This window comes from Electrona antarctica, assembly GCF_951216825.1.
Source record: "Electrona antarctica genome assembly, chromosome: 5".
Lineage (NCBI taxonomy): Eukaryota > Metazoa > Chordata > Actinopteri > Myctophiformes > Myctophidae > Electrona > Electrona antarctica.
In genome coordinates, this window is record NC_136810.1 from 52,917,798 (window position 1) to 52,942,429 (window position 24,632).

Sequence of the window (24,632 nt, forward strand, 5' to 3'; positions counted from 1 at the left end):
CGTTTTAGGAATCTTGTGCAACTGTAAGCACAACTTCCTGGGAGAGCACTAGAGCACATCATCACATGCATAGCCGTTGCACATATACAGTACCTGTGCACTCTGACAGTAGGCAGAGTACAGTATGCTGTGTACAGTGTACACCACCAAGATACCCATTGTACGGATATAACTAAACTTTGCTGTTTCATAGCTTTGCTTAATTACTGATTCAGACCCTCCGCAAAGGGGTTATAACAAACAGGTCTGGTAACTGTGATTTAACACACACCAAGGTAACATTTATATTACTCAAACACACATAGCCTCGACGTTGCAATAATGCCCGTAAACAATCACTTGATTTTGGCCATTTTATTACTATTATCTCATAACACACTCACACACGTACAAACATACTTCTACTACACTTGTGTACAGTATAAAGCCTTATTTGCCTTGTCTGGCCCGTGTTAGATCTAATACAATAGCATGATGATCATTACAACAAAGGAATCTGAGACCGTGGCGTTTAGGTAATAACTGCAAACACAAAGAGAAACACAAGATACATACTATTAATTCACAGATATAGCGACTGCATAGATGCATCATTTATGACTGAATTTAGAGCATTTAACGAACATATAACACATTAAAAGGACTTACTTAAACGCGTCATCCCGTTTGCTACATTGTTTCTGTATGAATGAACGAACACATCGTGCCCCCTGGTATAGCTCGCCCCTTCCTCTGTCACCCGACACTTCCTATCCCCATACCATGTCCTGTCCTAGTATGAACTCGCATTCCTGGTATATAGTATTAGTAACACATTGGTAACACATTTACCCCCCAATTAGCTGTATTAATATCTACATCCCTGAGATATACTGCAATTGGTTGATAAGAGGATCTCTGTTCTTATATAACACAGAGTATTTACTGTATAGGCAGTGAACTTCATAATAGCACCAACATTCTATACATAAATGACACAACATGAAGTTACAGATATAAGCTGGGCCGGCACTTAATATTATAATGATCCCACTCACGGAATAAACTCGACACCTCCCACTTTTAGGCTACGGTTTGAAATAAACCCAGTAGGCTAAATAGATTCCCCACAATCATTTGCAAACAAACATTCAAACAAAAATAAAAAATAAGTATATCAATCATGCTTCTAATCGATGAACGCCTCCGGATGGCACTCACCAGCTGAACTTATGAAATAATAAACCTAGTTTACTTTCATGCACTGAATTAATTTTGACAAGTATGACAAGTATGCCTCATCACCCAGCTGCCTCAAGTAAACACCCACTGACTAGTCTTACTCGCGCAGCATGCATATGGAAGAGTTCGTTAGGGTATTTCTCAAGAGGACTTTCTAGTCTAATTCACTGATCTTCAACCGGGATTAGGACAACCAGCCGCCGCACATCACGATGGAGGATGACGGATGGCCATGCCACCACGTCTTTCACCACCTGCGACCAACTGATGGGCAGACTTGGACATGTCCGCACCTTTACGTCCCTGACGACACCCTGGTTATCTGGATTCACCTCCACGACACGACCCATCCGGAATCGACCTCGTAGAGCATTCTGGTCCGCGACCCACACCAGGTCGCCGACGGCCACATTCCGTGCTGGAACGTGCCATTTCTCTCGGATGAAGAGATGAGGGCCCGCCAGCTGGCTCCACCGCTTCCAGAACTTGTCCACCTCGCGCTGGACCGCCCGAAGACGACTGTACGGGTAGCTAGGGAAGTCAAAGCCCAGGATGTCTCCCCTGGGCCCTGCCCGCCCCAACAGCAGAGAGTTGGGAGTGATGATGTCCACGGAATCCTCGTCGACTTGAGTTCTGGCTCCGATGGGTCTTTCGTTGGCCAGGTTAGCAGCAAGGTAGAGTAGAGTCTGGAACTCCAACGCCGACAGATCATCGGTGTCGCCGACGCTGCTCAACGCCCTTTTCAGAACATGGACGGCAGCTTCGGCCGCCCCGTTCCGGTGCGGTGAGTCCGCTGGGCTAAACTCCCATGCCCAGTCGGTCCCTGCAACTGCTGCTCTTTGCTGGATCTGCTCCTTGTCAATGTCCCCTAGGAACCTGTATAGATCCTCCAATGCTGGTCTCGCGCCAACAAAGTTCGTACCCTGATCAGACCACAACTTTTTTGGATGGCCTCTCAGAGCAGTGAATCGCTGGTAGGTCTGCAGAAAGCCTTCTGTAGACAAGTCCTCAACTAGGTCTGCATGGACAGCCCGTGAGGCCATGCAACTGAAGACCACGCCCCAGACTTTTCTCTTAATGCGTCGCTTCACAGTGCCCCTGACAGTGTAAGGACCGAACAAATCCAGCGTTGTGTACTCGAACGGAGCTGCTGGACTTGTGCGCACTGTAGGAAGATTAGCCATCACTTGACTGGATAGCTTAGCCCCCCGTTTGCGACAAAACAGGCAAGAGTCGATCACCTTACGTGCGACCCTTGGCCCCTGAACCACCCAGGCTTTCTTCCTGACTCGCAGGAGTGTCCCAGCCACGCCCTCGTGGTTTGCACGATGGGCCTCCTCACACAGTAGTGTGCTGAGTCGTGCCTCGTAAGGAATGATGGGCACGCCTTGGCTTTCTTGGTCAACGGTCTGAACCCGGCCTCGGCATAGCAAGAGACCTGTCTTGTCGTTCTTACTAACTACAAGACGGTTTAGTGTCGTTGTCGGGAAAGAAATTCCCTCTTGGGCGGCAAGGCACAGCTCCTTAAATGCTGTGTCCCGCTCTCCGACAGAGAGCACCGCCCCCCACTGTACACGACTGCCGGACTTGAATAAGCCTCCGTGGCCGTGCAACACTCTGCGGACGTAGCCAACTGCCCCGCAGAGTTTTGACAGTGTGCTGCATCTAGCCAAGTCCATTTGGTTCACAAGGCCTGACCCCCACAGCTGTTCAGTTTCGTCATTAGATGCTGCCACAGAACCCCCATCACTGACTGGTGAAGGACCCCTGCTGACCGCTGGAGACCCCCCATTGTCTGGTGAAGATCTGCCACTGACTGGCGAGGACCCGCCACTGTCTGGCAGTGGCGCGGACCCCTGGTTCTTAGTTTGGGATCTAGTAACAGCAGCAGAGAATGCTTTCATTTTGAACACTTTTCTCTGCAATGTACTCACGATTTCCCGCGATGAAGAAGCCACCTCAGCAGCAGACTTCATAGGCCATTGGTCGACTGGTCTGGCTAGGAACTCTGGTCCCTTTTGCCACAGGGAATCACTGTCTAATTGCTCAGGAGAACCCCCCCTCGTGACTAGATCAGCTACATTTTCCACCCCGGGAACCCACCACCAGTCAGTCACAGGCCCCGCCTTCTGGATTTCCCCAACCCTATTAGCGAAGAACGTTTGGAACCCATAACTGTCCCTTTGAATGGCACCCAGCACTGTCTGGCTGTCGACAAAGTGGTACCACTTCTCGATTGTCAGCCTGCTATGCTTCAGCACGTACCCTTTCAGTCGTGCGGCAAAGACAGCACCGCAGATTTCAGCTTTCACTGCATCACCCTTTTGGTCTAGAGGAGCCAACTTGGCTTTTGACTCCACCAGACGAGTCTCCACCCCGCTAGCAGTTTCCCACCGCAGGTAGAGCACCGCTCCGTAGGACTCTGAGCTCCCGTCGGAGAAGGTGATGCCCCAGGGTTTCCCCACCCATCCGGGCGGAGTGATACACCTGGGGAACGTGATCGCACTCAGCTTTGCGTATTCCTCAAAAAGTTCAACCGCTCTCACGCGGAGATCGCTAGACAACGGTTGATCCCAAGTGTCTTTGGTCAATGACCCCGCCTCTTGGAACGCCCTCCTGACTAGAATAACGCCCTTCTGTTTCAGAGGCGTCACAAGGCCAATGGGATCATACAGCCCCGCTACTTGACTCAGCAACATACGCCGAGTCAGAGGATCTGGCGTCTTCTCCGCCACCTCCTTCAGAGCAAGGTTTTCCTCGCTCCGCACTTTCTTTTTTCTGGCGGAAAAGTTTATGGCAACCATGATGAAGAGGCTGTCCTCCTTCACATGGTAACCAACCCCCAGAGCCTTATTGTCCTCCTCTCTCATCTGATTCGGAAACAACATAGTCTCTGGTTTCATTTCTCCATCTCCTTCCCTCCCACTTTGGCCTGACCGTACCCAGGGCTTTAGGTGAAACCCCCCGGTAGCCAGAATGGTTTTAACCCCCGCCAGTACCTCCTCCAGCCTCTGGGGGCAGTTGTGAGATAGAAAAATGTCATCTACGTAAGCGTTCTCCACGATTACGTCCCTCTCGTCAACCATGTGGGTGAACTGAGGTAGATACGCTGTCTCGCGCATCGCTATTTGAGCTATGCTACCCGCTGGACGGTCTCCCATATTGACCCGTACAACTGCATAGTCTTCAATCTTGCTGTCAACTGAGTCTCTCCATAGGAACCGGTGCAAATGTACCTCCCGCTCTTCTAGCCAAACGGAGTGGTACATTTTGCTTACGTCGCCAATGGCGGCGTATTCCCCCTCTCTGAAACGCAGCAACACTGCTCGGATCGGGTTCAAAACATCGGGCCCCTTTAGCAGGATACTGTTCAAACTCACGCCCCGGAATTCTTGACTACTGTCCCAGACTATCCTAACTGGCGTGGAAACTGAGTGTGGGTTTGGTGCCATAAGATGGTTGATCCACCAAACAGCCCCGCCCCACATGTCCATGGCAGCTTTAGACAGCTTGACAGCAGCACCTCTTTTGAGCATCTCATGCACCTGGCTAGCATAGGCCTGGTACCACACGGGATCTAGCCTGAGACGTTTCTCAGACTTTAAGAACGTGGCCTCAACCGCCGCCCTATTATTTGGTAAAGTAGACGGGTCCTCTTTCCAAGGATAGCTCGCGTCCCAATGCGACTCATCGCTGTGAGAGTCGCTTGTCTTAAAAGTCAGGCCCCTCTTGACAATCTCCATTTCTCTCTCGTCAGCGAGAGACATCTCTTTGCCACCAGGGGCGCATTTTCCACAACGACAACCCCCACACAGGGGATCGCATGCCGCTCCAATACTGTCCCAACGCCACCAAGACAGTGCCGCGCTGGTGTCAGTATGGCACGTAGCAGCCTTAATTTCAACGGCTCCACCTCTCATTGAAAGAGCAAAATGGGTTGACGCCCACTGTCCTGTGACCATTTCACTGGCGTCGAATAGAGACGGATGACATCCGCTAACCGTCTTACCCAAAATCCCCGACCAAAGTACCAAATCTCCACATCTAGCCAACCGCTGTGGGGCTAAACGACCCTCACGCGCACTGATAAGTATTTCCACCTCCAGTGGACGTCGCAACTCCTCCGGATCGGTGCCCGGGAAAAGATCTGCAATGCACCTAGGATTAACTGGACAATTGATCTTTGCAATCTCATTCAGACCATAACAAGTCATGTCATGATCCAGTGGAGAAGAGCCCTTCTCCCCCATTGTCTTCAACCTAACGGAGTATTTCTTCGTCTTGAATGTCTTTTTCATCCCCCCAACGCCCTGCACGCTCAGAGTGACAGGTCTTCCTTTCAGCCCGAGCCTGTCTGCAGCTTTGTGGGTGATATAATTCGTATCAGAGGCGAGGTCAATCAAAGCCCCCACCCAATCACCACTTTTCGTGGTTACTTCCAACGTCATCATCAGAGCAGGCAGCTCTCCGCCCTCAGTGCAGCCTGTCGCGGCTGTATTGTTCGTGTAAGCTTTGCGCACTATAGCTAGTTGCTTTGGCGTCAACTCGGCCTCAGCAAGCTTAAGTTCAATTTCATGTGTAGGCCCACGTGAGTCCCTCCCCACGCTACTAGCCCCCCCTCTCGCGCTGTCACTATTATTATTACTAGTGCTACTATCCCCATTACGTGGACGCGCCTTGGGGCACAACTTGAAATTATGAGGAGGCGACGAGCCGTCCCTTTTGCACTCACTTAACCTACACAGGAAATTGTCATTGCGCACTCTGCATTGGCCGTCATGTAGATATAAACACTTAAAGCATGCTTTATGTTTCTTCGCATACGCACGCCGGCTTTCCACGTTGGCTTTCATGAACATTTTACAACGGAACAATGCCCCTGAGTGATCGCTCTCCCCGCAGATTACGCACGAACCCCGCGCCTCCTCGCCGCTAAACGTAGCCCTTGTCGAAGCACGCTTCTCGCGCGCCCCGTTCCCCGGCTTATCATTCTGTCGGTCATTATTACGGCTACGTGGGCTCGGATCACTTCGTTTGGTCCCTATGCCCTTTGCATTTAATTGTTCTTGTTCAACGAGCACCTTTGTATGCTCGCGTAAGAAGGCAATGAAATGCGGGAACCTGTTTTGGCTATCAATATTATTATTTGGATTACAACGCATCACAAGCCACCGTTCTTGCATTTCTGGCGGCAATTTAGCCTCTAAATTGTGAATGACGAGCTGATTTTGAATGACGTCGCCAGCATTAAGATCCGCTAGATCCAGCACCGATTGCTCTATTAATCTAACAAGATTTAATGTCTCCTTTGGCTGGCCACTGCTTACAGCGGGCACACTTTCCAACTTCATTATAATCTCCTTGACAATCTGTCCTACGTTTCCGTAGTGGAGTTCTAATTTCTGGTAGACCTCATCTGAAGTCTGGCAATAATCAAGCCTTAATTCATCATTTATCCTTTTATCAATGGAATCAATCAGTAGCTGGTAACGCATGTCATCACCCCATCCAGGATTGTCAAAGAGTGCATAAATCCTATGCCACTGTTTCTTCCATCTGAAGTATGACATGCGTTCCCCACTGAATTGGGGTAATTTCATAGGCTGAGCCACCAGCTTGCTACCGGCTGACTTCTTTCCTCCATTGTCAACGGCGAGAGGTACACTTTCTTGTTTAATTTCCTCTTTCATTTCTATTACTATTTCGCCTTTGTGCTTTAAATCCTGGAGATTGGCACTCTTACGTGCTTTCAAAGCATACACCTCAGCTAATACCTTGGCCAAATTCCCGTCAGAAATGCAACCTTCCCATGAGTTTAATAACGTCTGCATGTCTGTTAATGATCGCTTAATTACACTCTCTAGCCCGTAAATAAGACTTAGGTTAATATCCTGTTCTTCGTAACGGTCAGGACGCGCTCTGTCTGCTGCCTCTGCCGCCCACTTGAGGGTGCGCTGCACAGACTCTTCTATGAACCGCTTCCATAAGTTTTCCTGCAATTCTGTCCGAGCCAAAAGATAGGATATCTTTGCGGCATCGAGTCTCGTACTAACAACTTTTATGTCCATAGCGTTTTCATCAGCCTCTTCCATTGCACTTTTATAATCCGTGCTACAGGTTAGAAACTCATCAAAACCTATATCCATGTCTTTCAGTAAAGCCTTGAGTTCACTTTCGGACTTATGGGCAGCCGTACTTTTGGCTTTGGTCGTTAACCTTGTTAACGCGCCTTGGCTCGCCGAGCGCGCTTTCTTTAACGCATCTAAGGCTGCCATGGTTACACGAGGCTACTCGCTCGCCCCCCCCACCAACCTTGTCTCTCTTTTTAGATGGCCGGTCGGCGTTCCTCTCTGGCGGCCAGTCGTGCTGTGAAACATACACAATGTGGTAGCCCCAACCCCTATGCTATTAGCGTTAGCATTGGCTAGGCTAGCCCCAACAACATCCAACTGGAGTTAACCTCCTTTAGCTTAGCATTAGCGTCAGTCAGCCCTCCTTTAGCTTAGCATTAGCGTCAGTCAGCCAGTTAGCCACCGTTAGCCTAATGCTAGTTGGTTGCTAGGCACAATGCAATGTCAATGGGAAGGTGGCTAGCTCCTTGCTTGTTTACAATTTAGCTTGGTCTGGTATACCCCCCAAAGTCAATGCACAGTTCCTTTCTGCAACACACAATTCCAGCGATATTCCCCCCAATGCACAAGCACTCATGTGGGCACTGAAACTCTTTATTTAGGTCGGCAAAACCGGATGCTTCCTAGCACCCAGGGCACAACCTCCTTAGCAGCAGGATCACGCCACTAGCATCCTTTCCCGAGTTAACTCAGGTCACCTCAATGGTACGGATGATTCCCGCAGATATCAGCTACTCCGGCAGCCTACGGGTTTCGGTCGCTGGTCCTTGGACACGGCGATCGATGACGGGTCAGCGATGCTCCGCAAACGCTGGATGGCCGTCCCTCGTTGTCCTGCTTCTCAGCTAGCGTCACGCTAACAGCAGACAACCACCATTGCTCACGTAGTAGCTAAGCTAACAGCTAAGCTAACACGGGCCGATGGCTTTCATTAGCATTGCGGATCACACAATGCTCGTATTACTTTGAATAGCTACGGTGACTTAAGTACCGTTGCTTCAGTAACACGTCGGTGGGTTACACCGCAATGAATTATTACTCACCGGTGATTACACACGGTTAATTATTACTATGGTGAATTACACCACATTTAATTATTACTCTGGTGAATTACAGAGCATTTAATTATTACTGTACGGATATAACTAAACTTTGCTGTTTCATAGCTTTGCTTAATTACTGATTCAGACCCTCCGCAAAGGGGTTATAACAAACAGGTCTGGTAACTGTGATTTAACACACACCAAGGTAACATTTATATTACTCAAACACACATAGCCTCGACGTTGCAATAATGCCCGTAAACAATCACTTGATTTTGGCCATTTTATTACTATTATCTCATAACACACTCACACACGTACAAACATACTTCTACTACACTTGTGTACAGTATAAAGCCTTATTTGCCTTGTCTGGCCCGTGTTAGATCTAATACAATAGCATGATGATCATTACAACAAAGGAATCTGAGACCGTGGCGTTTAGGTAATAACTGCAAACACAAAGAGAAACACAAGATACATACTATTAATTCACAGATATAGCGACTGCATAGATGCATCATTTATGACTGAATTTAGAGCATTTAACGAACATATAACACATTAAAAGGACTTACTTAAACGCGTCATCCCGTTTGCTACATTGTTTCTGTATGAATGAACGAACACATCGTGCCCCCTGGTATAGCTCGCCCCTTCCTCTGTCACCCGACACTTCCTATCCCCATACCATGTCCTGTCCTAGTATGAACTCGCATTCCTGGTATATAGTATTAGTAACACATTGGTAACACATTTACCCCCCAATTAGCTGTATTAATATCTACATCCCTGAGATATACTGCAATTGGTTGATAAGAGGATCTCTGTTCTTATATAACACAGAGTATTTACTGTATAGGCAGTGAACTTCATAATAGCACCAACATTCTATACATAAATGACACAACATGAAGTTACAGATATAAGCTGGGCCGGCACTTAATATTATAATGATCCCACTCACGGAATAAACTCGACACCCATGTACCAACAAACCACGTGCAACCCAGATTTGGCTCAAACAAGGGATTAAATTCAATTTCGCTCCTATGCCACTAAAATGTGGAATGACCTACCAATGGCCAAATGTGAATCCCTTGACTCCCCCCACCCCTTTTTCCCTTCTTTTAAAAAAAAAACTTTCTTTATGTGATGATTTCCTGTTTTTGTGTATATTTGTACATCTTTAAATGTTCCGATGAATTGAAAATGGAGGACCCTGACGTAAACACGTTTTAGTGCTTTTCATGGTTTCGTCCTCAAAGTAGCAGTTTTTTGTATCGACTTTCATTTGAAATTTACCCATTCTACATACTGTGATTTTTTTGAGTGGTGCAACCACTCCAAGGAACAGCAATGTCCGTGTTAACCTATGTTTGTGTGTGACTATGCACCACTCAGTTAACACGGGTGTGATTTTTTTCTTTCAATCAATCAATCAATCAGAATGAGCCCCCATGTGTATAATGAGCTCACATCTTGCACCGGGGCAGTGTATGAAAAGATGTTACATTATTTGTTTTTAGCCCGTAATAATAAATGGGATCTTTCTGATGACAGGCGAGGCCAGGTTTCGCCCGGAGGCCAACCGCCGCTTCCTCGTCTACGTGGAGGAGGAGCCGGACGACGCCAACGGCTACTTCAACCTGGGCATGCTGGCCATGGACGCCGGCGAGAACGCGGCGGCGGAGCGCTGGATGCGCCGGGCCATCGGCCTGCAGGCGGGCTTCCGCAGCGCCCTCTTCAACCTGGCGCTGCTCTACTCGCAGTCCCGCCGCGAGCTGGACGCGCTGCCCGTGCTGGACGAGCTGCTGGCGCACCACCCGGAGCACGTCAAGGGCCTCATCCTCAAGGGCGACATCCTGATGAACCACCGGAAGGACACGCGCGGCGCCAAGGCCTGCTTCGAGCGCATACTGCGCGCCGACCCCGGCAACGTGCAGGGGAAGCACAACCTGTGCGTGGTCTACTTCGAGGAGCGCGACCTGCCGCGCGCGGCGCGCTGCCTGGAGGAGACGCTGGCGATGGCGCCCAACGAGGAGTACGTGCGGCGCCACCTGAGCATCGTGCGCAACAAGATGGCGGCCATGAGCGCGGCGGGGGAGCCGCTCGGCCCCCCGGCAGAGGGAGCCGCAGTCCCGCCGGCGGCGGCCCCGGGGGAGGGGGAGAGCGGGAGGAGGGCGAGGGGGAAGGAGCGGACGGAGGAAGCGGTGGAGGAGGAGGATGGGAGGGGCGCCGCCAGGGAGGAGAAGAATGAGAGGAAATCCTCTGCCGAGGGCGTGGGCGGCGTGGGCGCGGACCAATCGGAGCCCTCCGTCAGTGGCCAGCAGGCTGACAACAAGCGGACTAAAAGCAAGTCCACCGAAGAGATTAAAGACATAGAGAAGAAAAGGGAGGCCGCCCTGAGGAGACTGGAAGAGATTGAGCGTATATTAAGTGGCGACTGACGCCGACGTTGTATTTTATGGCAGGACTTTTATAAAAAAAAACCTTCTTTGACTGATCCAGAATCAGACGGCAGATTTGGTTTTGTTTGTTGTCTTTTGCTTTCCTTCCCCAGTAGACCTACACACACACACACACACACACACACACACACACACACACACACACACACACACACACACACAACAAGCATCCTTTGATCCATAGCCCGTTTCTCCACTTTACTTTGGTTGCTATGTCGACAGGCCGCTTTTATCGCCAGTCAGCAAAAGAAGGGATCTTATACACGTAGCACATGTGTAATAAAACAAAGGAAAGCACAAAGGAAGGCGCTGGGATCGAATCTATTTAAAATGTGTTACAGATGCAGTTCAACAATGACTCTGCTTCATATGAATGTCTTTGTTTTATTTGCATATCCTATAGTCCTAGTTATTTATGCTTCTGTGTGTCGTCATTGTTTATCACTGGATATTTTCTTCGGTAACGTGTGACTCACTCCTTGTGCATAGTTATTGTTTTTTAAAAGTGGAATGATTGTATTGCAAACAATTAAAGGAAATGACGCTTTCTTTTCGCTTCCTCTCGAGGCAGGATGATATCAGTACTCATGCTACTCAGAATAACCCGCATGGAACAGCAAATGAGTTGTGTACACACACACACACACACACACACACACACACACACACACACACACACACACACACACACACAGCATAAAACCGGACACAGCAGACAGTACTTAACGTGTATTGATTGATCTCTGTACTTCCTGCCCCATACATCCTTGGTGTCTGTTCTCATTGCAATTTCATTTAAAATCCCATTTAAAGTCTGTTATCGCACTCAATTTGTCACCCAACCCCTTATTCTGTCTAACCCTTCTTCCACCGTCTCACTGCCTCTTCTGAACGGTGCTGCATTTCGCGTAGCGAAAAAAGGACTTAAGTAGGTACTGTAATAAATGAATAATAATGATAAAGAATAATAATAGAAATAACTCAAAGCTGTGTTGTTCCAGGCGTAGCTCTCTGCCAGGCCGGCTTGTCTACCCAGGGCAGTTTGTAGCCCAACACACACCGTCTGTGAAGCGTGGTGCGCAGCGACGCGGCACAGTATTGTACAGTACCGTCCTAGCCGCTGTGGGATAGGTTCATTGAAAATAACGGAGGCGGCTGTTTTTGAGTGTGTTGGGCTTCAGTCGTGGGGGTGCCATGCAGTCATGTGCACACATAGACATCAAAGGGGGCTTCAGCCGCTGCCCTTTTACCCGCCTGTAAAAAAAAAAAAGAACCTGCTCTCTCCTTATACCATGAATGCAGCATTTAGAGAAATGCTGATGGTGAAAGAAATGCCAATTCCCCCACCCACCTTCCATGCCATACCCTAAGGGCCGATTCATACTCCTATTTTACCACTGTAGTGCCGAAATGATTTCGGCTCGTCAGAAATTTTCAGTAGCACCGAAGAGCCGACTTTAGGACGGTACCCGCCCCCCCAAATCCTCAAATGACGTCACATTGTAGGCTCTACAGAGCCGAACCGACTTTTATTCGGCTCTAAAATAGGAGTATGAATCGGCCCTAAGGCAGCATTCAGGAGAATTGTCTTTTTCCGAACCCCCTGAACTTGAATGCAGCATTTTTGCGTTAAAATAATTTGTCCTCTGTGTAGAAATCCACGTCATACATTATGCCGCATCTTCAGTAGCTAAAGAGTGCAGCGTTCGCTCCCTGGAAATAGCTCGTCTATCTCTGTTGTGAGCTCGTAGATTCCGCAATTTGTCTCCAAATGTGCCCTTTTAGGGAATTTCAGGCCATACTGTACCTCTCCAAAATTCTCTGCGCAACCCTGGTTGGGGCGCAGCCCTCAGGACGCAAGGAAGCTGCACTCGACACGTCATGCGATCATTACGATGTCTATAAATCGGCCTTAACCCGTTTTGACCTGAGATCAGATTCTAAAAAATGTCTTCTTCATCCTGACAGTTTTCTGAAAAAGCTATGTTTCTATGTCAGTCGTTCTTCGATTTTTCAAAAAATAGCAGACCTACAAGCTCGTAGCGCGCCACTCGGTGGCGCGCTATGAGCTTGTAGATCTGCTATTTTTCAATAGCTAAAGCACATAATGCTAACACCAAAAGGGGTTCCCACCCAAAATGGGTTAAAACGGTTCCGTCTCTTCTACTGTTCATCACGTGAAGCATCGGAGGGGGAAGTTCCATTTCAGAATTACAATAACAGTATTCACTACAGTATTCGGGTTGTATGTACACCGACTACAGAACAGATGGTCATGTACTTACTGTACACGCCACAGTATTATTCATTGTTTTTGAACATGCACTGTGACACACTGGTCAACAATGATCCACGGTACATAATTTTGCCTCTGCTATACTTTCAGTTTATGTACAGTACATGTCAATGGTTTGTTGTGGAATGTGTCTGATGTATTTTGAGTCAATGGGTGGTGCACTTTTTTTTTTCTCGTATCTTTTTTTTATTTTATTTTTTACCATAAACATTAACCACTTAAACGCTGTATACTTCCTTGACCGAAGTCCCCCAGGGGTATAGTCTGCTGTATAGGCCCCCCCTTCTTTTGCATCTATACACCATGTAATGTCTTCACAGAGAATAGCGTATCTACGTGTGAGCTTGTAGATCTGCTGTTTTCGCTGAAGGTTGGTGCCAGAATAGGGACCCATTTAGGCCTGATGTCGAAATTTAAAAAGATTCTTCTAAATCCTCCAGTTTTCTGAAATAAATATTTTCACGATTTTTCAAAAATAGCAGAACTACAAGCTCGTAGAGCTTGTAGATCTGCTATTTTTCAATAGCTAAATTACAACATAATGTTTAAAACACCAAAAGGGGTTCCCGCCCCAAAATGGGTTAATTTGTCAGATTTACATGACTATCACCAGGCCTTTCAAAATGGCTACAGACGTCAACAAGGAAGCAGTTGGTATATATTGGGTGATTCACCGCCATGTTCTGAATGATTATGAATTGATTGTTTTTGTATAATTTCACAGTAATCGGTTACCGTTTTGCTAACACTACTATAGCCCTTGACAATGGTGGTGGTGGTGGTCAGGTGGGGTGTCCAGCGTGTCGAATAAAGGCAAAGTGACAACTGGCCGTTTCCGAGTTCTGCCTCAAGTTTGTTGTTAATTGCACTGAATGTACGTATGCAGCAGAAGTTGGACTTCATTCGTGTGGGTTACGGAGTACAGATGGGTATAGCCTAGGCATGTAACGATTCACTCAACTCACGATACGATTCGTATCACGATACGATTTTTCACGATATTAAAAAAATATATATTTTAAAGAAAAATTACCGTTTTTTTAATTTTATATAATTTATCTTCCCTCCTGAGATGTTTTATTTAACTACATTGCAAAAGAAGTAGCATTACTTTTGACAGTGCAGAAACATAATTGCCTTCCTTGATGAGCATCAACGACCATCATCACCTGGGCACAGACACACACAGCTCCCCGCTACAGTGGTCTACTACTGAAAGTGACTATCATTTCTCTCCAAAAGCACTTGAATATGATGGAATATGACTAAAGCTCACATTTCACATCACACACTTTTTTTTGGAAAATCGATTATTTTATTTCAATGAATCGATTCGAATCGATTCATATCGTCGGGATTAATATCGATATATATCGATATACGATATATCGTTACATGCCTAGTATAGCCGGTAGCTTTTCTTTACGCAACTATATTTCTACCCACAGTCCCACAGTTAATGAAATTAGAAATTGTTTCTATACTTCATCAGTTCTATAGAAAGTCTGTCCATTTAGGCCTGTTGTAACTTATACGTTGTTATACCTTTCGAAACGGCAGCTGCATGTATCAATCATGTATCAATCATGTATCAATCAACATAATCTAAGGGTTAACGATGACATTCTCATAACTCTTAAGCCATGTCATAACCATGTTTATTGAAATGAACCCGTTTGACACATGCTGCATAGACGCGTCGCTATGGGAACCAATGTCGCCGTTACCGGCGGCTGCTTGCTTAACGCTTTTGACAGCTACGTCATCGCTTAAAGTCCCTATTTACAGATGGTGTACTTCCATCTTTAAATAGTCCCATCTGGCATCTACCAGAGGCTATTTAATAGCTTCTGGTAGATGCCAGATGGGACTATTTGCACCATTGCACACAAATTGTGTGTGCAATGGTGACCTCAAGGTTAGGCGGGCCGTGGAAGAGCTTAGGGCTGGAAGCTCCACACACACACCAAGGTGTGAAGGCACTTAACCCCTTTTGACCTGAGATCAGATTCTAAAAATGTCTTCTACATTCTGACAGTTTTCTGAAAAAGCTGTTTCTATGTCAGTGGTTCTTCGATTTTTCAAAAATAGCAGACCTACAAGCTCGTAGCGCGCCACTCGGTGGCACGCTATGAGCTTGTAGATCTGCTATTTTTCAATAGCTAAAGCATAACATAATGCTAACACCAAAATAACGGATGTCGTGGGTTTAGGAAACTGGTTACTGAGCTGCTCCCGGTTCATCATCATGAATCGAAACGCAAGCTCATGTAAATTGTGGTTTTGTGCACCCAGATATATTGGAAGAAATCACATGCCCACTTTTAACTCCTGCATCTGCTGACGGAGACAGCTGAATCCATGTGTGTCAGGCTGCACAGTCAAATCCTGTTAAATGTGGGTATTTGAGTGGTCCCTTACGGAGCTATGTGTGTGGCTGGCTGAGCACGAAAACAGCATGGTTGTTTTTCACCACCTGTGCGCAACCTAACACACACACAAACACACACGCACATATTAACTGTATATATGGTGATTTCGGATGTGCCAGTACTGTACAGTGACAGTACAGTACAGTAGAGGGTATACAGTAGAGGGACCCCCACACGGTAACTGTCATTTCTCAACCGTTTCGGATGCGGGGCGGCACGCCGGAATCGGGCCGGCACCCTGGGTGCGTTCCTGGGGGTCTGGAGCTTCCGCCCCCCCCCACCACCCCCACACGGAGTTGCACCACTCACTTCACACAGGTGTGATTTGTTTTACTCAAGTTGAAGGGTTAGGTGACATTCACTGTGTAGTTAAGCCAGCCAGCTAGCACACAACCTCCAGAGAAACTGTATTCCTCAGTGTGGCACTGTGCCACTACTGTACATTTACTGGGATTACTTTGCTTCTCGATTACTAACTACAGGTTCAGTCAACCAGAAAGAATTCAAAGGGGAAAGTCTCAATAATCCGACAGCTCTCTGCATTAGCATTAATGTCACTTCGATTGAAGGACCGCTTTATCTGTCAAACTGTCAAACTGTCGCCAACTCGCAACCTGCTTTTCATGTAGTGCATGTACTGTGGCGACATTATGCGTGTGATGCTTCGGGCTCCTTTGATCATAGCTGAGCCGTGGTATTTCCTTTGACAGAACATCGTATATCCCATTCAGGCCTGACGTCGAAATTTAAAAAAAAAAAGTTTTCTAAATCATGACAATTTTCGGAAAGATTTGAGGCACATTTTAACGATTTTTCAAAAATAGCAGACCTACAAGCTCGTAGCGCGCCACTCGGTGGCGCGCTATGAGCTTGTAGATCTGCTATTTTTCAATAGCTAAATTATAACAATGTTTAAAACACCAAAAGGGGCATGACATGGATGCGTTCCAGGTCTCAATGGAATATAGGCAACGTGTGGCATGTATGCAAATGCATATTCCAGAGATGTGTTTTGCATTTTCACTCCTCAATCATGAGTCATGCCCAGGATGTACTTACACGAAGACTAAATGGAATTTTAATGAGTTTTCCAAGAACTATAAAATGTACATGGTACATGCCATAAAAAATGGTATGTAAAGTAGTTTAACCCATTTTGGGCGGGAACCCCTTTTGGTGTTTTAAACATTATGTTATAATTTAGCTATTGAAAAATAGCAGATCTACAAGCTCGGTAGGTCTTGTAGGTCTGCTATTTTTGAAAAATCGTGAAAATATTTATTTCGGAAAACTGGAGGATTTAGATTTTCTTTTTTTTAATTTTGAGGTCAGGCCTAAATGGGTTAAATTCATTTCTATATAGGCTATACTTATCGGTCCATGACGATCCACCTTGCAGTAGCTGGCATTTAGGAGCTTATAATACAGTTATTAGCTTTGCTCGTAATTACTTCCTAACCATAAAGTGTATATCTTTAGAGCCTCTGACAACTCCAAAGGCCCACAGGGCGTAGGGAAAGGCATCAGTGGTTCATGTCGAGGCCACACAGATACATTTGGCTGTAGACCACTATCTGAAAATAATCTGTGCCATAAAGAGAAAAAAGTTTCAAAATGACGCTTCCAAATCTTCAGTGATTTGTTGGGGACACCTTGGAAGGACCCCCCCTTAAGGACCCCTGGCAGTCCCTGGACCCCACGCCACATTTGACACTTGCATATTAAAGTATTATTCATGGTTATTGTGTTTGACCTCACGCCAGAGCCCACGCTACTGTAGTTAGCACTTTGCATTTAACTCGAAAATTCCAGGAATGCGAGCTTGTTCTGTCTGGTGTTGTTGAGACATGGTTTCATTAGTCTTCCATTATCACCACTGCAATCTCTCTCTTTCTCTCTTCTGCCTTTCTCTTTGTCTATTGCTCTCTGAGCTCTCTCTCTCGCTCTCTCTCTCTCTCTCTCTCTCTCTCAGCAATACGCCCTAAAACCTAATTTTCCTCTTCGATGGGATGCAGCACAAATAGTCATGTGATTGCTCATGTAAATGGGGGTGGGTCCTGGAGGGGAAAGGAGTTCTTCCATCAGCCAGGAAATCTTGCCTACAACTGGACTAATGTAATCTTAAGTAATTTTGGGCGGGAACCCCTTTTTGGTGTTTTAAACATTACGTTATAATTTAGCTATTGAAAAATAGCAGATCTACAAGCTCATAGCGCGCCACCGAGTGGCGCGCTACGAGCTTGTAGTTCTGCTATTTTTGAAAAATTGTGAAAATATTTATTTCAGAAAACTGGAGGATTTAGAAGATTTTTTTTGAGGTCAGGCCGGGTGTTTCACTGTACTGTACGCTACTACCCCTAGTACCTACCCTGAGTTCAGTGTTGAATGGTCTTTCATGGGGCGACTCGATGGCCTGTGACAGCAGATCCCCCGGTCTGATTCAAGCTTACTTGAAATGGCCCATGCAGCCAGGTGGACTATATGTGACTACATTTGACTGAGGGACTGCCATTGGATTTTTTTGAATTTTCGTAGGGAATCATAGCTTCAAATTGACATATTGGTTGTTCAGTTTGACCCACCAGTTCTGGAGATATGGCTTAAAGAGTAATGTCTTGCAGAGAAACAGCGAGTTGAGAAAACAGGCTTGAAAGGTTCACTTCTTGTGGTCTCTAACATTACACCTATAGCTACATGTTTAAGCATTTATTTCATATTTACATGTCGATTTCAGCTCTGACACTTATTTCAGACATGCTCTAGTATGTGAAGAGTCTGCCTGTGCTATTAACTCATTTAAAAAAAAGTTCTCCTCTGGTGAAAAGCTGGAATTTGTGCGATGGCAGTCTCTCAGTCAAATCTGGTCACATATGTTGACCTCAGCCAATATAGAAAGCTTTTTGTGCTATATATATATATCGCCTGAAGAAATTTGGGGTCCCAAGTCAAGACCCTGAATTGTTTTTTTCGATCTATACACAGACTCTTAAAAGATAGTGGAGTGTAGATTTGTGTTTCTGGTCATTGTCATTTTAGATTTGAAATTTTATATTGTAATGATTCAGTGTTTTTTATTTAATGGCACCTGTATTTTGTGTCACTCTCTCCAGCTCGCTGTCCCTGTCTCTTACACTGATAATAACTGAAAATAAAGGAAGAAAAGTTAGGTGTACTATGAAAAATACTGTGAAATAGTGAATGTGTGTGCATGTGTGTGTGTGTGCGTGCGTGCGTGCGTGCGTGCGTGCGTTGCAGAGAGCAGGCTGAATGTACAATAGCGAATCAGACTTTTTGCTGAGAAGGTGTTTGCTGTCACTGTAAGTGTAAACTTGATTAATACTCTGGGAGACAGTATAGCCTTAGGGTTAGGTCCATAAGGTCACCTAGTGTCAAACCTTTGGACTCCCTACACACTAAACTAGGTATTTAAAGCAAATACTGAGTCCAGAGCCTCCAGATCCCTAGTTTCCCCAGTAGACCTGCAACAACAGTAGCAGAGTCGTATTTGAATGAGGCTATAGAGGCAAAACAACATGGTTCAGCAGAACGTATATAATGATGTGTATGCTCAGCAAACCTCTGGATTAATGGTCAGAGAAATACCCTCTGTCTCTGAGGGATTATTAGCCCATAGTGGCTGTTGTCTGAATTGGATTTTATATTAAAGGACCACTTCACCACTTTTCAACATATCTTCATATAATAGGTCCTCACTAATACTCATGAAAAGATTTTTTTTCTACTCGGTCTGTGTCTCATAGGAGGGCTGTGGGCAGTTCAGAAACCGTCTTCCAGTGACATCATCGATGGGGAATCCAAGCTAATAGAAACGGCAGGCTTTCTAGTCCTGAAAAGTTGCAATGCGAAAATGGAAGCCATCGTTCTCACGATAATGAAAAATTGTTTAAAAAAAATCTGCCTAATGATGATGTCACTGGAAGACGGTTTCTAAACTGCCCACAGCCCTAAAGACACAGACTGAGTAGGAAAAAATCGTGCCATTTTATCATGATTATTAGTGAGGACCTATTATATGAAGATAGGTTGAAAAGTGGTGAAGTGGTCCTTTAATCGATTGACAGAAAATGTATCAAAAATATGTTCTAGTAATCATCATCGGTTTAGTGATGAATCATGAATGACCTTATTTTACTGACATCTTAATGAAACTCATGTGAACTCATTTTTTAAAAAATGTATTAAATTAAACTATTAGCAGCACATTTGGTTATGAAAATAAATGTCTCCACTGATAGCTAAAGCCCTTAAGTTACAAGGCGGTCATTGTATGCTTACTGTAGGTACATTCCAAAACCATTGTCTTGCCACATGCTAAAATAGAAGCATGGAATAATACACAAACCAAAATAGACTGAGGATGAGGTAAGATAAGATGGACTCCTGCCAGGTTCCTGTTGGCTGCTAGCTTCACACACAGACAAAACACAAAAGAGGAAAAAGGGAAAATGCATTGTTTTACTTTGTATAAGAAACTATATTGTGTACAGTTTTTTTGTTTTTTTGTTAATGTTTTATATGTTGAAGAATTGAATTACATAGGACCACAATGGAGTCCCCATGACTTTCTTGTCTTATCCTTTTAGCCTAATGTCTTACAGTACCACATGCTATTTACATTTCTGACTAATAAAGTATTCAATAAAAAGATGTCGAACTATGGCTAGTGTGAATGATGATCAATCATCTCATCTCAACAGAGAAGGAATTAATAAATTGTGAATTAATAAAGGTTAATCTTATCTTAGTTTCTGTGCCAGTGGTCGTATGGTTGGGAGTTTTGTTGAAGCAAAGTTACTATATTTACCCAGGGTATCTGGGCTAAGCTCAATAACTTGTTTCCAGCCAGGCCCTGCTCATAGAACATTTCATGGTAGTGGTTCAATGCCTTGCTCAAGGGCACTTCAGCGGTGGTAATTTTAACGTGTCGGACCGCTGATTCGAACTGGCGACCTTCCGGTATCAAGACCGCTCCGCAATCCGTTCGGCCACCGCTGTTGCAAGACTCACATGGCAGAATATGCTTGTTGTTGAGTAACTGACGGTTACAAAATTGTAAGTGGGCGCACTTCCATGGATACATGGAAACAAGTCCTGCCTTGAGGAGAAATATGTACAGTATTGATGAGTTTATGAGTTTATCTGCACCTGGCAGACTCACAGTTTGACAAAGAAGGAGGTTTTGCAGAGTTTGATGAGGGCATCAAGGGTTCACTGTTGTGTATGGGACATTTGTCAGCAGATTACATTCGATTTCATGGTTGGGAGTTTTGTCGCATGGCTCACATGGCAGATTAGTGGTAAAGGAGGCTGAAAACAACAGCCAAAACAGAACACGCACATCCAAGTGCCTGCTATAGCAGGGGTTCTCAACGTTTTTGGCCGGGGACCCCCGAAAATGCTTTGGCAACGTCTCGGGACCCCCGCCCCGCCCCCTCCCGACCCCCAATATAAATTGACTGCTACAATAACCTTAAACCATTTTGGGCGGGAACCCCTTTTGGTGTTTTAAGCATTGTTATAATTTAGCTATTTAAAAATAGCAGATCTAAAAGCTCATAGCGCGCCACCGAGTGGCGCGCTACGAGCTTGTAGGTCTGCTATTTTTGAAAAATCGTGAAAAAAAAAAATAATAATAATTTGGGGACCCCCTAAAATAATTTGGCGACCCCCCGAGGGGTCGCGACCCACGGGTTGAGAACCCCTGTGCTATAGGCAGGGTGCTGGATGCTGGACAAAGTCAATAAATGAAAAAAATCTGCACACCATTTTCTGCTCCCAGAACTTTCTTTACTTAAAGTGGTAACGTTTGGAGCCGTAGCCCTTCTTCAGACCTTCACATGGCATGGCAGATTATGCCCGTTGGGCAACTGACGGTTACACAATTTTAAGTGGGAGCACTTCCACGGATACATGGAAACAAGTCCTGCCTTGAGGAGAAATATGAATGAATGAGTTTATCTGAACCTGGCAGACTCACAGTTTAGGGGGTGGCGGTGGCTCAGGGGTAGAGTGGCCGGATGGCGCTCCCCCAGAGTTAAGTGTCCTTGACCAAGACACTATTCTCATTGGCTCTCATTGGCATCTCGCAGGCTTCAGCATTGGCATACTGTATTTTCATTTATAAAGCCATTCTGGGTGACCTGCCGTCTTACATTTCATCCAAATTCAACTTGGTCCAAAACGGCCTAAACCTCAGGTCAAATGCTTGGCTGCGGTGTGTAGTACCAGCATTCAAATCCGAGGGGGGTAAAAAATGTCTGGCCTTTTTTGGCCCCTGGTCGTGGAATGATCTACAGTCCAGACTAAAATTGGCTTTGAAAGTTCCCTTGAGAAGTTTCAAAAGGATCATCTTTGATGTACAGTCCAACACCTGCACATGTTTGGATATGTACTAGCCTATGTTCATGCCTATTTATTTATTTATTGGTTCAGATTGTGTATATGGTGTATTTTGCCCTGCTACTAAATAGTAGGACTGGGGACTTTTTGTATTTATTATGGTACTGTAAGATGTATTCTGGATGTTGTATTTGCTGGTCTAAAATGTAACATTGACGATGTGGTATTGAAGTGTAATTTTATTTCTGCCTCTTGGCCAGTTCCCAGTCTCAATGTGTTTTTACTGGTTAAATAAAGGTTAAATAAAAAACCCTAATTGCTCCTGATGTGCTGGTTGGTGCCTTGCATGGTTTCCTCCGCCATCTGTGTATGAATGTGTGTGTGAATGTGTGAATGTAATGCACAATCTATGTAAAGCGCTATGTAAATAATAATGAATTGCATTTTTATAGCGCTTTTCCAAGTGCTCAAAGCACTTTACAATGGTTCATTCATTCATACATTGGGAGGTGAAGCGGTGAACAGTCGACGCCAGCGTCCTCACTTCCCACATTCACACACCAATGGTGGCGAGCTCACACCATAGAGTATATATATAATAGAGACTGAACTAGCGCCAAGCTCCGCCCCCCCAGCTATTCATGTCAGTGGAAGTTGCTCAGTGGCGTTTTGAAGCACCCGGAAGACTGCCGGAAGTCCCTCCCAGGACCTCAACTTTGAGGTCCTGAGTGACGTAGGGCAACCGAGCGCTCAACGTTAAAGCCCAGCTGCACGGGGTTTCCCGGTCATGAATCCACGGGTCCGCCTGTAGTCCCTCGTCCTACCACTAGGACCTAGAGCTTCAACGTTGGAAAGCCTGCCTGCCCCCTTGGCTCACACCGACCGACTCATTGGAGGCAACGTGGGGTTCAATGTCTTGCCCAAGGACACTTCGACATGTGGAGGAGGAGCCGGGATTCGAACCACCGACCCTGGGGTCATTGGACGACCTGCTCTACCTCCTGAACCACAGCCGCCAAGGCCACCGTCCTTGGTGGCCGCCACCATGGCGGTGATGATAACTGCCACACGGGCATACTGTATGTGTGAGAGAGACGATTTAAAAAAATGAGTCAAATAAAGTCCCTCACATTCATATACAAATTATGTCCTGCACATCATTTATTAAAACTCTGAACTCGGAGTCTCAGAGATATTTGGGTCTAATGATCATTGTGTGATTATTATATGAAATATCTATAAAGAAGGGAAAAGATTACATTCGTGGACAATCAAAATAAGTTTTTTATGTGGTGTCATTCAAATTGATGTTGACATGGTGGCACACTGACTATCCAGAAAATAAAAACATGGCACTCTGTTTCAAAAAGGTTGCAGACCCCTGACCCCTGACCCCTGAGTTTATACACAAAGCTGTTTCACCTTTAGGGCACGGTCACATGCACCGCACAATCGCACATTTATTCTACCTATGAGGGCGGATTCTACCAATGTATCTCAACCGCCCTCATACTGTAGGTATATAGAGTAAAAGTGCGGTGTGACCATGCCCTTAGTGTGTGCCCTACACCAGGGGTTCTCAACCCGTGGGTCGCGACCCCTCGGGGGGGTCGCCAAATTATTTTAGGGGGTCCCCAAATTATTTTCAAAAAAAAAAAAAAGATTTATTTTTAAATTTTATTTTCACTTTTTTTCAAAAATAGCAGACCTACAAGCTCGTAGCGCGCGCTATGAGCTTGTAGATCTGCTATTTTTCAATAGCTAAATTATAACAATGCTTAAAACACCAAAAGGGGTTCCCGCCCAAAATGGTTTAAGGTTATTGTAGCAGTCAATTTATATTGGCGGTCGGGAGGGGGCGGGTCGGGGGTCCCGAGACATTGCCAAAGCATTTCTGGGGGTCCCCGGCCAAAAACGTTGAGAACCCCTGCCCTACACGGATTATATCAGATTAAATCAATGGCCGGGAAGTATATAGATAAGGTTCCTTGAAGAATGACTTCAGGGGTTCATAAACCTTGGCTGACAAATCGATTCAATTCATTCATGAATATTCTTTTAGAACCCTGAGGCCGAGTTGATGATTGCTTACGTTGTGTCTCACTACAGCGTTTAAACTCTGTAGCGGAAATGTTCACCTTTCTGTTTGAGGCTTACAGGCAAGGGTAGATATATGAGGCAAGTCGCATGAATCCAGTCCAGTCCAGAATAACTTTCACGGACACGTGGAGGATGCAAAATGATTGTGGACGGAAGCACAATTGACATGTGAACAATGACTGTAGAGCTTGATTATTAACCACTTTCAACCTGGCTGCCCTATTTTGGGCATATGTTATTATCTGCATTTCATTATTTTGTGTGTACAAAATGCAGATAAAACACAATGGGCAGTATTATGCGTGTCTTAAGTACCAGGTCTTATTACTTAACTTAAGACCTGGAGGCGTGGTCAATGCTGTTTGGCCACTCAGAATAGCCAAATGGCATTGATCATGCCTCCAGGTCTTAAGTTAAGTAATAAGACCTGGTACTTAAGACACGCATAATACTGCCCAATGTGTTGTGATCTTGTAAATAAGCGATTTTTGCAATTCATCATAACGACGTAATACAGTAATAGGGCTTAATTGAATTTTAAAAAGTCACCGATTTGAATCCCTGGCGTGCTAAAGAAG

At 45.6% G+C, this 24,632-nt stretch overlaps 1 protein-coding gene across 3 annotated transcripts in view; it reads left to right on the plus strand.

Annotated features, from left to right (window-relative positions):
- The window catches only part of tmtc3 (transmembrane O-mannosyltransferase targeting cadherins 3), an 89,762-nt gene extending 78,347 nt beyond the window's left edge, over window positions 1-11,415 (plus strand). For all 3 annotated transcript variants that reach the window (XM_079502134.1, XM_079502133.1, XM_079502135.1), the window contains exon 14: window positions 9,959-11,415. In XM_079502134.1, the coding sequence (XP_079358260.1) occupies window positions 9,959-10,845 (887 nt within the window). In that variant the 3' untranslated portion in view covers window positions 10,846-11,415. The remainder of the gene's footprint in view (window positions 1-9,958) is intronic.
- Window positions 11,416-24,632: the final 13,217 nt, after the last annotated feature.